Genomic DNA, 16,419 nt, shown 5'->3' on the forward strand with positions numbered 1-16,419 from the left:
AAATAAATCTACTTTGTCATACCAAACGGTATATTAAGCAAATTATATTGATACCTTAGCTTGGAGTCATGATAAAATAAAATAAATGTTATATAAGTTTTAAGTTTGAATTTTTTTTTGAAAAGAATGTCAGTAGATACATCTTTTATTTAGATATATAACTTGTGTAGTAAGTTATGATGTAGGTACTGTATATTGTTTTACTTATAAATAGTCCTATTTAAATATAATCAATAAATGGTAGTTTAACAATAAATTGTCTCATTATATTATATGAAACCTTTTTGTAGTAGAGGGTGCACTGTGTGTGGGTGTGGAAAATCAGTTTTCGTAAATAATTTTATAATATTTTTGAATGATGTCAGTGACACAAATTGTATCTAAATCACCTGATGCTTTGATGAAATGCAACCTTTATACAATCTCAACCATGTCAATTAGTTTCAAGATATAACTACCTGATCTCTATAATGTTTGGCGAAAGAAAAATCTTAAACTAATACTAAAAATAATTAATGACCCGATGAGGAAATCTGATGGTCCAATTATTGATATATTCGCGAAAGGAAATAATCACAGAACCTGAAGTGTATTTTATTTATCTCAAAATTTGTTACATTAAGAAAATGACAAAGAGCTTTATCACTTAACTCAAGTTGTACAATAAAATTGATAAAAATCATAATATTTCAGTAGATTACCGCAGTTATGTTTATGTTTGATCGTTTGTAAGGGTGTGTAATAGTTTTAGTTAAACTTACTACTATATTGCCTTATAATATTGAAATTAAATATGTACTTAAAATGATGTTTTGTTTTATTGTAAGTTGTAATCCAATAACTTTTAAATACATTATTCTACGGTAATATGAATACAATCGAGATACAGAATTATTTGAAGAAAATTGATCTCAGTATTCAAAATAATGTTTACGCAGCAAACCGATTGTCGATATACGTTGTAACGCCCTGTTATATTGTCAACAATGTAGATAGTGAAAATAAGCCAGGCTCTCACTAGGTTGCAATACACATTGGTGAGCAGGGTATTGGACAATACTTCAATTCATATGATCATCCAAGTCAGGGATTCCAGCTGAGGTTTTTACAAAGCAATTGCAGAATGTATATCCACAATACTACAAGAGTAAATAATTTATTTACCGCAGCATGTGTTGCGAGTACTGTTTAATGTATCTATACTTTAAGTTTAATAAGAAGAGTTTGAATGATTTCATCAAATATTTTTAAAATGATACAATCTGCAACGATGTTTTTGATTATATACTTTATTTATATCATCTGTTAACTTAATAATAAACACAGCACAAAACTGTCGTTTTAATCGTTGTAACGAATGTGAGAGGTAATTTACTAATTACATCTATCACTTTCAAAGAATCGACATTGAGTCGCTCACCAATAATTAGGTTAATTACCAATGATTAGTAATGAGTATGGATCTGTTTAACTTAAAAAGCTAACTTTGTAACTATAAGGGATATCGAAAAACGGATCAGCGCAATCGGTCGGAAATACATCAAAACCCCAAGTTTGACACCAAACTTTTTTTTTTTTAGTAGGATTCACGAACAAGTGAGCCAGAACCGGGGAGGCAGAACCGGCGAATCCCCACTACTGTGAGCCAGAACCGGCGAATCCCTACTACTCGCGTTAAGTAGCGAGATGATCAAGATGTTCACCTAATGGTAAGTGATACGCTCAGTCCATTACAATGCGGTGCCGCTCATAATTATTGAAAAACAATAAAATCCCATAGCAGTTGAGCTCGTCACTTTGAGACATAAAATGTTATATCTCATTAGCTTTGTCCATATTGTGCCTTTTTTGATCATCAAAGGTACCCGTCATAGCGCAGTCAACAGCGCACGGAGGCATGCCCTTAACGCATGCGCAATGTAGCTTGCGAACCGCGCGCTGTAATTTGTAATATTCTCAAGGTAATACAGAAAAATCGCACTTAATCTTTGATGTATTTAGATCGGTGTTTTACACACCTTTGGTACCGTTTACCTGCCAAAGCCACGTCTGGCAAGGGGTTGGTACTATCCAACGGATCAGCCTAGCTATCCAACGCGGTAATACTGCCAGTATTCTTGGTACACTTCCACGTAATGATAGTTTTAATTTTATGTAGTCATAGTATTGTAAGATTTGTTTTGTTTGAATAACTTATTACCTTAGTACTATATATAAAAATCGTCCTTTATACTATGGCGTAAGTAAAATTATAATTTCGTGAATAATAAGGGGGTCTGGCAAGAGGTTGCCACGATGGTAAGTGTCTGGCAATGAATAACGTGATTTTTTATAATATTTTGAAGATAATACCGAAAAATTGCACACCTTTAGTACCGTCTACCTGCCAAAGCCACTGCAACCCAAACTCCATAATGGACCATCGTTCTTACCTGTGTTGGGTGCATGCGCCCACAAACTTTCAGCTTTTATAAAATGACATAGGTCTGAGGTCCACGGGCTCTTAGACTAATAACCGTTTAGCTGACTTCAAAAAGGAGGAGGTCCTCAATTCTTTTTTTATGTATGTACACCGATTACGCTGCGATCTATGATCCGATTTACTAGATTGTTAGTTGATCAGTAGTTTGATGCGGTATAGTTTCCATTTGGTCCTTAAAAATTTAACATAGTTTGGTCCAGTCGTTTTCATTTTATTAATATTTTTGTTTACTTGGATGTATATTTAATCACAGAAGTTTGGAAATCTATAAGAATTGCAAATTTTATTTATACTTCGATAATCTATTTCACTCTGACTGACTGTCAACGCACAGCTGAAACTACTAAGAAATCTGAAATTATTATTGTTAAATCTGGGTACTTTCGCCAAAAACAAAGGGGTTACTTTGTATCTTCTTAAAATCTATCTATATAATGGTAATAACTCTTGATGTTTCTTAAATATTAAAAAAAATCTGCAAACCTCAATCAACGCGAAAATAATTAATGTTGTACACGATTCAATGTAGATCTGTTTGAAATTTTAATGACAACGTAAATAGTAACATTATACACTAGTAAATACGAAACACACGTATTTCCGACATGAAATTGTGTTCAGAATACCAATCAGCTGATTATAATCACTAATGTATTTCTATTATGAGCCCCGACGTTGGCAACCCTCGATCATCACCGTCTATCCTGCCGCCGTGACGTCATCTGACTTTGCTACCGCGAACGCCTTTGAGCCTCGCGGCATTTCAGGCACGAAGTCAAAAGGCCTGATGTTATTACTTTGATTTTCTGGAATCGTGAAAGCACCTTTACAAAAAACACTGTTTTCGATATTGTATACTTATATAATATGCGAAGTATAGGAAACACACAGACAGTAACTGTTATAAATATTGCAAAAAGAAAATTGCATGCGCACAAATTACACATGTCACAAATGAACAATGAATGACATATATTGATTTGGAGAAGATGGGTTCTTGGGGAACTTGATTAGCTTATAAACTTGACAGGTGACCCCGAGATCTAGCACCTACAAATACCCATTTTTCGTACCAACGCTCTTTGATAACACTTGCCTTTATGCCTCGCCTAGTCTCAGAATACTGAGTCTCGAAATCTCGAGCAATTGCCAAATCTGCGATCATCTGGAAGGTAAGCCCATACTGGCTTCGAAGAAGCAGGGAAATGACAATAGCAATAGGAATACACACTAGAGCGGTCTACATATGTCAAGATACATATGGAGAATTGCAGGTATATATCAGTGCTAGGAATACGTCCTAACGTTTGCTGAGAACGAAGAGAACGAGAAGAAGTTTCCTTTATGCGAATCGCGCTGCTGCCTCGTTTGTTATCATTCTAAGTTAATTAATAATCCTTTCATATTTTATAGCATTAATATCTATTTCTTTATTGTTTTTTAACATTTGTATTGTTATTTTTTCTTTTCTTCATATAATGTTAATTGTTCAAATCTATTGTATTTGAAAAAAAAATTGGCAGTTTTCGCAAATAAAGATTATTATTATTATATCATCTCTGGTCTGACACACCCCAGTATCAACACGAACCACTTGACCGCGTGCAATGCAGCGCTGCTCAAATTGTGGGGGATCCAGTAATCAGTGAACGGTGTTCAATAAATAACGCTGAAGCCAAAAAAGTAGATTAAAGAATTTTAGAACTGAAAAGATTTAATTCAAATTTCATACATATTAACAAGAGGTCGGGAATACATTTAGGCTACATATTATTATCATGTTCGACTCAGGAATAGTACTTTGGCTGCTATAGCTAGTTATAACTATATACAATATATATATATATATATATATATATATATATAGTTATAGCGTGCACGCGGACGCGTCGCGGGCAGAAGATACCTTAAAATAGTACCTACAAGAGCTGAAATAGGAATTAATATATAGTATATATTCTCTATGAAAAAAAAAACAGAGATTTTAGCCGCTACACTTCAAATTAACGCGAAATTTGATGTTAACATTATGTTAGGTATTTATTATTATGTAATGCAATATCATTGTCTGAATTATTTGAATAGCGAATATATAGGTATTTCTAAGTTTGAAAAAAAAGGTTCCCGAGAAATAATCACCAACAAAAGTACACTTAAACCTTCTCTGAAACACGCTGCATCTTGTGGTATAAGTATTATTACGATCGGTTCAGTAATTTGCGAAGTATAACAGAAGCAAACAAACGGCTCTCATATTGTATGATATATGACGCTTACGTTAATTGCATTAGACAGGTTTTCTGGTTTTATCCGGTATCCTGTGTGGAAGGAATCATCATACTGTTGAACCACGTACATTTAGTTTCAATCTATATTGAATTTACCAGTGGGAGGCTCCTTTGCACTGGATGACGGCTGGATTATGGGTACCACAACGGCGCCTATTTCTGCCGTGAAGTATTAATGTGTAAGCATTATTGTGTTTCGCTCTGAAGGGTACCGTAGCTATTGAAATGACTGGGCAAATGAGACTTAGCATCGTAATCGGTGACAAGCGCAATTTTAGTGCCGCTCAGAAGTTTTGTGTTTAAGAATCCTGAGCGGCACTGCATTGTAATGGGCAGGGTGTATGAGTATCAATATCCATCAGCTGAAGGTCCGGCTCGTCTCGTCCCTTACTGTTATAGAAAAATATGTAAACCCTTACCAAGCCAATTTAGTATTTACCTTCCCGATACAACTCGATTAGTTCAATTATTTCACGTCTATTACTTGAAGTGATGTAAAATTAGTGAAATTTATAACCGCTTATAAAGTGCTCGAAACATACCTTTATTTATATGCATTGTATGTCAATTGATTCATCTACTGTACTCAATTACTCTTTTATTTACGTATTCAATACATCACTTACGTTTAAGTATCACTAAATTAAAGCTTTAATGTTGATTTAAAAGAGTGGCATGGAGTTTCTTGCCACTTCTTCTAATTAAAGATCAACATTTTTGGAAGTGGCGGTAAATATAGAAAGAAAAGTAAACTTTTGACATTCATAAGTTTCATTTCCTTGACCTACATGAATAGAGTGATTTGATTTAAAACTAATCACAATTATCACTATCATCATCCGGATTTGTATCGTTCCTTCAGTGTACGATTTAAAGGAACTTTCTTGTATATTAAAACTATTGAATGAACTCTTTCACATGGTATACGATACATTGGTACCTTCAAAAAAAGACCTTCATCATCATCAGCCGGAAAACGTCCACTGCTGCACAAAGGCGGGGAGGCCAAAGATCTATATGACGATCGGTCCTGCGCTGCCTTCATCCAACGTATTCCGGCGATTTTGACCAGACCGTCGGTCCATCTTTTAGAGGGTCTAGAAACACTATGTCTTCCGGAACGTGGTTGCCATTCGAGGACTTTTCTGCCCCACTGGCCATCTGTCCGTCGAACTTTGTGCCCTGCCCACTGCCACTTCAGTCAATCATTGAAGTGAAAATGTTGAAAGTCCGGTAAAACTCCTGTATCTCCTCTACACTGGTGTTACAAGAGAGAATGGGCGATATTGATCACTTACTATCAATTTGTCATTTTTAAGTGATCACTTCTGGGATTAAATTTGTATTCTTCATAAGTCGTAAAATCTTCATAAGTCGTAAAATCTATAAAACGAATACTTTCGCGTCTTCCTTGAAGTAGCTACGTCTTAAAGGATTTAATGTTTTAAATTCTTGTTACTTTGATTTCTATTAAACATTCAGATAATAACTAATCTTCCTATGGTTATTTCTCATTAAACTGTAATTCATATTATACGCACTAAATTATGTTACTCACCTAATATTAGTAAATATTTTCAATATTATTGATTTAACCAACGGTCCACTTATGTTTTACGTAAGTATTTGTTTTATAATTTCTATTGAATTAAAAGAGCTAAGTATGAGTCGTCGACCTTTAGAGTGTCACACAGAGATTGCTACAAATAGGTATGATAAGATTAATCATTATTTAAGAGTCTAAAATCGAAATAATATCAGAAAATCAATAAAAATATACAGATATTTGTCTTTGGACCACGAAAAACACATCGACTGAATTTAATATAAATATGAATAATAGTTTCGTAGTATTTGTAAAAATTATTTACATTTTACTATTGACTATACCACAACTTTACCTACCTTCAAAATTAATATTTGTAACCAAAAACAAACTAGTTATTAACAGTAACAATTTATTAAAAAACAAATAAATAATATAAACTTCACTTCAAAAACTATACACATAAAATTAATATGGCAAACACGTACTTAAAATACATTTCAATACACACATCACAAGAATGTTCTGTCCATGAATTCGCAATCAAACTCCGCGAAAAACGTGTCAAACGGCGACAGGGAATCCTCTGTGAACTCCGAAGTTGTCTCTTGCTCCGTGGACATTTCTGACAGATCCGAGCAGTACGGCGACGACCAACGATCAGGTCTGCAGCTAGAGTCTCTATCAGGACTAGTATCCCTCAAAGCTGAAGACAAAGCCGTGATGTACTTCATGGCCAACCTCAAAGTGGTGATTTTCGTGAGTTTCTCACAAGCCACGGGGCTCCCTGTGATCTCAGCGGCGGGCACGGCCCGCCGGAGTGCTTCGAAGGCGTTGTTTATTTCTCGCATTCTGCTACGTTCGCGAGCGTTCGCTGTTTTTCTTCTATATTTGCTCAGAGGCTGTGTGGTGCGTCGAGATCGCGGCTCGCGGGAGCGCGCAGACCGCGGACGAAGCTGATATTTGTCGTGGTCGGGCATCGCATCACGAGTCACGACTCACGAATGACGGCGCGACGCCCGCGCTGAACTGTTGCGCTCTACACTCTAACTCCGCCCACTGCCCCGGTCCGTTCATGTACAGTCGCGAACAGTATACCGCGACATCAAGGTAGTAGCATCAAAGTAGTAGTAGCTAATTAAACTTAAAAAACAACTAAACTTTTGCTTGCTACTACGTCTATTCTTGCTTTCATATTTAATGGCTACTAACTTGACTTAACTAATAACGTAATATTAAATTATAAAAGACCAACTTGAGTCCAATTAGCTGTAAGTTATTCTTTAAATTTATGCGTAGAAATATATTATTAACTTCTAAAAAGTCAAGTATATTCTATTCAATATTTTGTATCTCAAAAATTTTTTCTTAACATCTTCCACTGAGCATGAAACTTACACTAAAAAACTCATGTGATCGATTTGAAATGCAATACAAACTTAACTATTTTTAACCGACTTTAAAAAAGGAGGAGGTTCTCAATTCGTTGGTATGTTATTTTTTTTTTAGTTTTATTACCTCAAAAATTTCGACTGGGTGAACCGATTTTGATATTTTTTATTTGAAAGCTGGTGCTTCCCATGTGGTCCCATTGCAATCCAGCTCTGATCAACCCCAATATTTGCATATTAGGAAATTGACTTGAGATGTCGCTCTTGTAAATCTTAACATTTTGTTATGTTTTTAAAGTGATCACTTCTAGGATCAATACATAAATAAAATTTGAAAAACAAAATTTTATGAACGATGCGGGACTCGAACTCACGACCTCTGGCGCTCCGTGCCAGTGCTCTAACCAACTGAGCTAACAGTTCAAATAACGTATTGTCATAAAATCTTGTATGCTTTGTTCAAGTCTCAGGTTGTGGCTTCATCTGTCTGTAAAGTAGATCCTGTAGATTAGAAGAATAGAAGTCCTAGAAGCGAGGGCTATCACTTTAAAAACATAAGAATTTGTTTATTTTAAAATCTTAAAAAAATATATTTTTATTTAGCAATTTATTCATTGAGAATCCTTAAGGACCACACTGGATGAATGTGACAAGTCCAGATAGAAACTGAGTTATAGTATATGTACAGGATGTTACAAAACTACCCGTAAAGCCAAATGGAGGTTAAATGGGGCCTTATAACGAGTCCATTCACAATATAATGAACTGTAGTAACGGTGTATAACATACCCCATTTAACATAACAATATTATTTTTGGCTTGTGCGGCATTTCGCACCATCGTCGGTGTTATTGATGAAAACTGATCCAACACGCTGTTCCATCTCGGCAACTGTTGAGCAATCGGAGAAATAATAATACTCTGTGCTTCATATTACCATTTTTTCCAACATGACATTTTTTGAAGCCAGTAGGTACTTGAGTATAATGACATCGTTGTATTGAGGTAGCAAACACTTATGAATTAAAAATAGAAAAACTATTAAAGTAGACAATTATTTGGTAAAATAGATGCGTAGTCCGTTCTATTTGATAATCTGGTTCCCTGACACGACAGTTTACTAGGGTTGAAAATTTTTTGGCTTTGTTAATTAATTATATTTTTACGGGGTATTTTGTAATACGTTTTATAGGACGTATAGTATACGTGTAGTAAAGGGCAACGTCGTAGTAGTAACGGCAATAGTTAACTAAACACGGTAGAATACCAAATATAGTAGAAAATAATGTACAATGAAACCCTAAAAATGACTTATGAGTTAAGTCTACCCGACGTAGTACATTACAGTTTTTTGTCATTCACGTATTTACTATCACATAGTCACCGAGATCAATCTTCTTATCAGAATCCAGCGTCCTTGTTGGATTTCATAACGTGTGGATAACGTTATCAATCACTATCGTTTCTCAAGCTATGGATAAAATATATGCCTTGACTTAGGCCAAATACCAACTACAGTACTTTAGCAAATGAATATTTGTATGAACACCAAACACATATTTTTGTATTAAAAAATTTATATCGAGTTTACCTGAATTTATCTAATGTTTAATGGAAAAGGAATTGTAGGTAAAAAAAATAAAGATATTGCAGTAAGTCACGTGTAATTTTATTTATTTAAATTTTTTAAGAACGCTTATATTATTTTTGGCATAAATTTGATTTGTGTTTTCTTTAACATAAGTTCTTGAAAAATATTTAATATAGATTATGACTACAAGTGTACCAATCCAATCAATGAGTGTAACAATAAATACACAGATTATAGTCTTGTCGTTAGTGTGTCACGGTGCCCGATATTTTTATAGCATTTTTTTTTAATAATTTGCAAACCTATTGCGGGACATATATTCTTTGGCGTAACAAAACAAAAAACCTTAAAAAAATATTGCCTGTGCTATTTAAGTTTTTATAGAAAGAACAATATTATTATAAAGAAGGTATAAATACAACCAATGAAAAAATTATTATACTGCATAATTTAGTAAAATAATGTTTATTTGAATAATAAATTAAATTAAATTATTTTTATACAATTATTAGAAAAAAATGTTTTTTTTTTACAACTTATACATAATATTGAAGTTAATTTAATTCTCGTCCATTGGCTGTGGTTCAGTATAAATATAATATATGAGCTACAAGAGCCTTATGGCCTTATAGCCTTAATTGACGAACTATCTCTCATCATAAAAATTTACTCTATTTATTTGTCCCCAACGCGACAAATGAAGTATATAACTTCAAATAATAGTTATAAATTGATTTGCATTTTGGAAGTAAGCATTTCCGTTTCGAGCTGATGGTTGTGCCGACCTTCGCTGAGGTCTACGCTGAACTGGTGCGTGTGGGCAGAAACAGTTCACGTGGGCGCTTACTGCTGAGATTTACACCAACGTACGTAGTTAAGAAATTCGGTCATAAATTGTAAAGGTTAATAAAGTGTTTGTGCGATTTCCACATTACAGGTTATTAAAAATGTAAAGCCTTTTGCAGTTTCAACTACAGATCGACCGACAATTAGTATACATGCACCCAACCCTTAGTGACGTGGATAGCCCAGTCACAACCAATGGTCCAATACATGCGTAATATAATTACCGCGTTGACATACTTCCCCATCGATCTTATGATCCATAGAAAACTATTTATATATAGGTAAATCTATCTATAGCAGCTGGCTTGGATGGGGAAGGGCACTGTTGTGGGACGCGACCTACGTCGACACTCTGGCTCCTTCTCATGTGCAAGTTACGTCAATTGGTGCTGGGGCTGCTGCTTCGACTGCCGACGACAGCAAACGATGCAAATATCTCGGTCTCACTGAGTCATATATCTTTGTGCACTTGGCCCGTGAGGCCTAGAGGCGCGGAGAATGTACAAAGTATCAATAAGGCTACTGAAAACCCAAGCGCTAGCAGCTATTTCAGTCAACGGATCAGCCTAGCTATCCAACGCTTGGCACACTTCCCCGTAAGGATAATTTAAATTTTATGTAATCATAGTATTGTATTTATTTATCTACAGCAGCCAGAAGCGATTCTTTAAGTTAAGATTATTTAACGATCACTACCTGTCCTTTCAGAATGAGCATTAAGCCAGGGAGGCCCCAGAAATTCGAATATAATTTTTAAATAATATATACCTATAAGTAGAAGCGTAATGGGTTATAAAATCGATATGCTTCCCTGTCCCTTCTTCCACTCGCTTATCGCTTTCTTATAAGCTCTCTAAGGCTGAGATCTATAAAGCGTACTTAGACTTTACTTACGTAAAACTAAGCTGAGTAGGTATAAGTGTAGCATAACCTGTGATATCGTTTTATAGCAATTTGACAGCTGTAATTATGCTGAGGAACTGAGGTAAAACTAAGACAGCCCAATGCAAAAGTCAAGTTCACTTAGTTTATATTACACAGCTGAGTTATACTAGTAATTTCCCGTACCACACATATTCGAGCAAATACGATACTTTTTTTATTTATTCGATCAAAGAACTTTATGAAACAATATTGAAAACAACTATTTTCAATATAGGCACCTACGTAATAATAGAAAATTCCAAAAATTTTATTCACTTAAAATACATACCACCACCACATCTACACTTCCAACCCTACTCCATATTATTTATAAATTATGCTATCGAAATTTGCATTTTTGGCAATTCTTTTCAACCACCTTAATAATCTCTCAGTCATTTCCATCTGTTCACAAGATTTGATCAACATCATGATACAGAGTTTGTATAATCTGCAAGAGAAACAGATAGTATTTTTTCCACCAGAGGAATCACAGGAGCGTTGCCGGCCTTTAAGGAAGGTGTACGCGCTTTTTTTGAAGGTACCCATGTTGTATCGTCCCGGAAACACCGTACAAGGAAGTTCATTTCACAGCTTTGTAGTACGTGGAAGAAAGCTCCTTGTAAACCGCACTGTGGAGGGCCGCCACACATCCAGATGGTGAGGATGATATCCTAACTTGTGGCGTGTCATGCGAAGGTGGAATTCGGCGGCAGGAATTAGGTAAAACAGCTCTTCGGAACACTCCCCGTGATAAATGCGGTAGAAGACACACAATGAAGCGACGTCTTTACGCAACGCCAAGTGATCCAGCCGTTCACAGAGTACTGGGTCCCCGACAATTCGAGCTGCTCTGCGTTGCACGCGGTCAAATGGATCGAGCTGATACTGGGGTGCGCCAGACCAGAGATGACAGCAATACTCCATGTGTTGCCGGACCTGCACTTTGTACAGCGCTAGAATGTGGGCCGGCTTGAAGTATTGCCGTGCTCTATTAATGACGCCCAGTTTCTTTGAAGCCAATTTGGCTTTGCCCTCCAGATGGCCACGGAATTGGCAATCGCTGGAGATTTCAAGACCTAGTATTCCGATACTAGGCGAGGCTTTTAGGGAAGTGTTGTCGAAGAGCGGTGATGCGACAAATGGGGTTTTTTTAGTGGTGAACGCGCAAACTTGAGTCATCTGGGGGTTAAATTGGACAAGGTTCAATTTACCCGATTCCGCGACCGTCTTAAGAGAGGACTCGATAGAAGACACAAGTTTCTCCCGGCACTGGTCGACGATTTCCCGAGAGAGACGTGCATGGCCCGTGTATACGGCATCACCAGTGCTGTCATCTGCATAGCAATGAATGTTGGAGGTGTCCAACATATCATTGATATGCAGAAGAAACAGCGTAGGAGATAGCACACAGCCTTGGGGCACTCCAGCATTCACGGGCTTCGGGTTCGAGCAATGTCCGTCGACAACTACCTGTATGCTGCGCCCAGTAAAGAAGCTGGAGGTCCACTTGCACAAGCTCTCGGGAAGCCCAAATGATGGAAGTTTAGAGAGGAGCGCCTTGTGCCATACACGATCAAAGGCCTTCGCTATATCCAGGCTAACTGCCAGGCCTTCCCCCTTGCTTTCAATAGCCGCAGCCCATCTATGTGTTAGGTATACCAGATGATCACCTGCCGACCGACCATGTCGAAAGCCGTGTTGTCGGTCGTTGATCAACTGGTGACCCTCTAGGTATACCAAGAGCTGACGGCTAATTATGCTCTCCATGATTTTGGAGAGCAGGGAGGTAATAGCAATAGGCCTGTAGTTTGCCGGATCCGAACTGTCTCCTTTTTTTTGGATCGGATGTACAAGGGCTGACTTCCATGAGTCAGGGACTACGCCTTTGGAATAAGAGTGCCGGAATAAACGCGTTAGCACCGGCGTCAACTCAGGGGCACACGTTCTAAGCACGATTGGAGAAATGCCATCCGGCCCGCTCGACTTCCTAACGTCCAACGAAAACAGAGCTCGCCTAACAGTTTTCTGTTTGAACTGTACTTCAGGCATAGCTCTGACACCGCGGAATGGTCGGCCGTGTTTTTCCGTTGTCGTCAAGAGTCGAGTTGGAGGCGAAAAGAGCGCACAGGAGATCGGCTTTCTCTTTTGCCGTATGGGCCAGGGTGTCATACCTCATGTGCAACGGCGGCATGGACGGCTGGCTGAAGTAACCAAGAGCAGCTTTCGACAACGACCAGAACTTGCGTGTTCCGGTCGGGTAACTGGAAAGCTGCTCGCCGATTTTGACGTGTTTTGACTTTGCACGGGCGATTTGCCGCTTAAAAAATCTGGAAGCACGGTTGTATTTCCTCTTAAGAACTATGCAGTTCGGATCCTTTGTGCCCAGCGCCGCAACCCAAGTTCGATACGCCTGTGTTTTGCAGTCAGAAGCTGCTTTAACTGACGCATCGAACCAGGGCTGTGATCTGCCACCGATCGGTACTACAGAGCTTGGTATAAAAATATCCATGCCCTGTAGTATCACATCGGCTACTGCAACGGCGCAGGCACTAGGATCATCCGAAAGGTAACAAACCCTGCTCCAAGGGTAGGATGCAAAAAAGGAACGCATCCTATCCCAATCTGCTGACTTATAGTGCCTAACGCGGCGGGTCGCTGGTGGTCTGCGACGTTGACATTTGGCTGCTAATGGAATGCTTTAAATTAAATTTGAAAAAAAAACAAGTACAACCAGAGCTGGAAAGGGAAGCTCTAAAATTTTTTAACATTATAAAAAAACATTAACAAAAAAACAACCGACTTCAAAAACACTATTCCAAAACAATATTTATAATATGCACTAAAAAGTATGAAAATAATTGCGTATTTTTATACAATCGAATTAATTAACTAATCCAGTTCTAGACTCTAGTAACGGTTATTGTTAGTTTTGGAATCTGGACCAAATGTTCACTAAAAATTAACTTAAAACAAAATCGAATCAGTTAAATTAAAGTAGCCAAGTAAGCATATAAATTGGCTGATTACATATTATAGTATTAATAAAATGCCTACTAATAATAGTGATTTTCTTATTATGTAGGTATGCAATTAAATAATTTATACAATAAAAAAGGTAGGTATTTAAGTAACTTAGTAATAAGTAATTTTTAATAATAATTCAGGCACGTTTAAAAAATGTGTCTATTTAAAAATTTCTCAGAGCAATGACGGGCTGATAGACATACCCCTCACTGCGATTTTAAGGTTATGTTTTAGTTTAGATAAATATATAGTAGAAGCTAATACTAACATTCATATTTTTTTCACCAAACCACCAACCAAAAAGGCAGCTTAAATATCCCAAGTAATTAGAGTTCGCTGGTATTCACTGGCATTGCCTCGGTGATATGTAGATAGTCTTACCTATCACAACTCACCTTACCTACATCTATATATATTGATTAAGATGCGATAGCGATAAATAATCACTTAATTTCATTGAAAATCTCTTTTGTAAAAACCTTTTTACTAATTTTTGAATTTAGAACAAAAAATTGGAGGGACTAGGACTCCTATTCATATTTTTATTGCAATTTTATGGGAACCAAATTTAGTTAAGTATTTAAAATGGAAGAATACATGCGATTATTACTTTATATGGACAGAAAAGGTATTGTTATGGACATGAAAACCGTTTGTAATGAATTCATAGAACACTTTACTGACTCAACAATTGGCAAGTTTCATCCTTTAACATATTTATTGGAAATCGACGTCATGGACTTGCTCGATCAGTTTCCAGAAATAGGTTTCCTTCTGATAAACGAACCGCTCAAGTTCAATAATATCTGTAATGATATTTTGTTTGCTTGTGTTCAATCCTTTGAAAGTGAATTTATCCAACACATTCGCCAGGCGCAATTTAGGGTTACTCTCAGAGTAAAATGTGTGCCTAAAGTTATGACAGATAAGAAATCAAGGTACGAAAGCTTGACCACATATTACGGCACGCTCATATACATTTCTAAGCCAACCAGCAGTGTATTACACTCAGTCTGGACATGTCCAGAGGAATGCGAAGGAAATGAGGTAATTTTGCATTACATACCAAAAGTTTCTCCCAAATGTTTCGTTTGTAAAAGCATTCTTTTCGAAAACAGTGGGCTAAGAAGGTGTGGTGAACGAGTTATAGCCACATTTAAATCAAACTATATGATTTGTAAGAACTTTTATGTCACAGACGATCTTATCAAGAAACTAAATTTAGGCTCAAACTACGCTGTACATATTGTTGTACTAAAGAAAACAGTTGCGGTTTGGTCGCTTGAAGAGATATCTTCCTTGCATTTGCCCAAATCATATTCTGTTCCTACGGACATCAGAGAAATATTTACTCAATGCAAAGAGGTGCCTTGGAAATTCATTTACTGCTTAGCTTCTTCTGTCGGGATACACACAAGCCCGTTCGGTTGTTTTATGAATGTCAAAATTAATCTCATAGTAAGTTTAGTGAGCGTTAAGGCTCATGCACGTACAGGATCACCAATTGTGCATTTTTTAGCTGCCGGCTATGACACAAGTTACGTATGCGAATTGATGAGCCTAGCTGCATCGTTATCGGATCGTTACACTGTCGTTGGCGTCTCGAACACTTCCGTTACTACTGCACTTACCGCTGCTTCGGGTGGAATATGTTTAATGCCTCTTCAAATTCAATTCTACACCCACAAGCATATACATACAATTATATCCGCATTAGAAACAAATTCTATTACGTATGAGGGTAATAGTGCTAAATTGAAATGTGCGGTTTGGGCACACGGGAGAGATTTCAAGAAATTAAGCCTCCACAATATTGGAAGTGTTTTTGGTATTGTATCTCGTGGTGATTATGGAGAAAATCTGGATGAAATAGTCGACTTAAGACTTCAACAAGCTGAAGAAGCTCCAAAAATAACGCAAGAAGAAATAAAGGCTCTCAAGGATATTGCCACCTATATTGACCTGGTTGCAGACATACGCGTGACCTTGAGCAATGTTACGGAAAAAATTCTGAGGAGCTACTTCCTAGCCGCGCGGAGAGAGAGTCCGAATGTTGTTCCAGTTGCTACAATGGGAGCTCTAGCAGCGCTCTGTATGACATCGGCAAAATTGTGTCAACGCAATGCCACTACAACTGATGATGCTGTATTTGCAATTTGGCTGCACGTATGTGGAACTCCAGAACCGCGATATGCGCCCGATGAATATTTACAAACACCGCCAAGTATTAAAAAATTGCACAAAATAATTGAAGATTTCAAAGATTGGCTTGAAAAATTCATTGGGCAACCTATTTCCACTTTTTAAGTGTAACTGTTGAGTAC

The 16,419-nt window shown here is 36.9% G+C and overlaps 2 protein-coding genes across 2 annotated transcripts; one reads left to right on the forward strand and one right to left on the reverse strand.

Moving 5' to 3' along the window:
• Positions 1 to 6,711: 6,711 nt before the first annotated feature.
• On the reverse strand, positions 6,712 to 7,355 carry LOC126974296 (helix-loop-helix protein delilah-like). The gene has a single exon (XM_050821765.1). The coding sequence runs from the start codon at positions 7,294 to 7,296 to the stop codon at positions 6,829 to 6,831; it is 468 nt and encodes a 155-aa protein (XP_050677722.1). The 5' UTR covers positions 7,297 to 7,355; the 3' UTR covers positions 6,712 to 6,828.
• Positions 7,356 to 14,672: 7,317 nt separating this feature from the next.
• On the forward strand, positions 14,673 to 16,413 carry LOC126974269 (uncharacterized). Its single transcript, XM_050821725.1, has one exon. The coding sequence runs from the start codon at positions 14,681 to 14,683 to the stop codon at positions 16,400 to 16,402; it is 1,722 nt and encodes a 573-aa protein (XP_050677682.1). The 5' UTR covers positions 14,673 to 14,680; the 3' UTR covers positions 16,403 to 16,413.
• The last annotated feature ends 6 nt before the right edge of the window (positions 16,414 to 16,419 follow it).

The sequence above is a fragment of the Leptidea sinapis genome, chromosome 32 (genome assembly GCF_905404315.1).
Source record: "Leptidea sinapis chromosome 32, ilLepSina1.1, whole genome shotgun sequence".
NCBI classification, from domain to species: Eukaryota; Metazoa; Arthropoda; class Insecta; order Lepidoptera; family Pieridae; genus Leptidea; species Leptidea sinapis.

What these genes read in the sequence shown, in the direction of transcription:
- LOC126974296 (XM_050821765.1), bottom strand. Translation starts at nt 7,296, where the DNA reads ATGCCCGACCACGACAAATATCAGCTTCGTCCGCGGTCTGCGCGCTCC.
- LOC126974269 (XM_050821725.1), top strand. Translation starts at nt 14,681, where the DNA reads ATGGAAGAATACATGCGATTATTACTTTATATGGACAGAAAAGGTATT.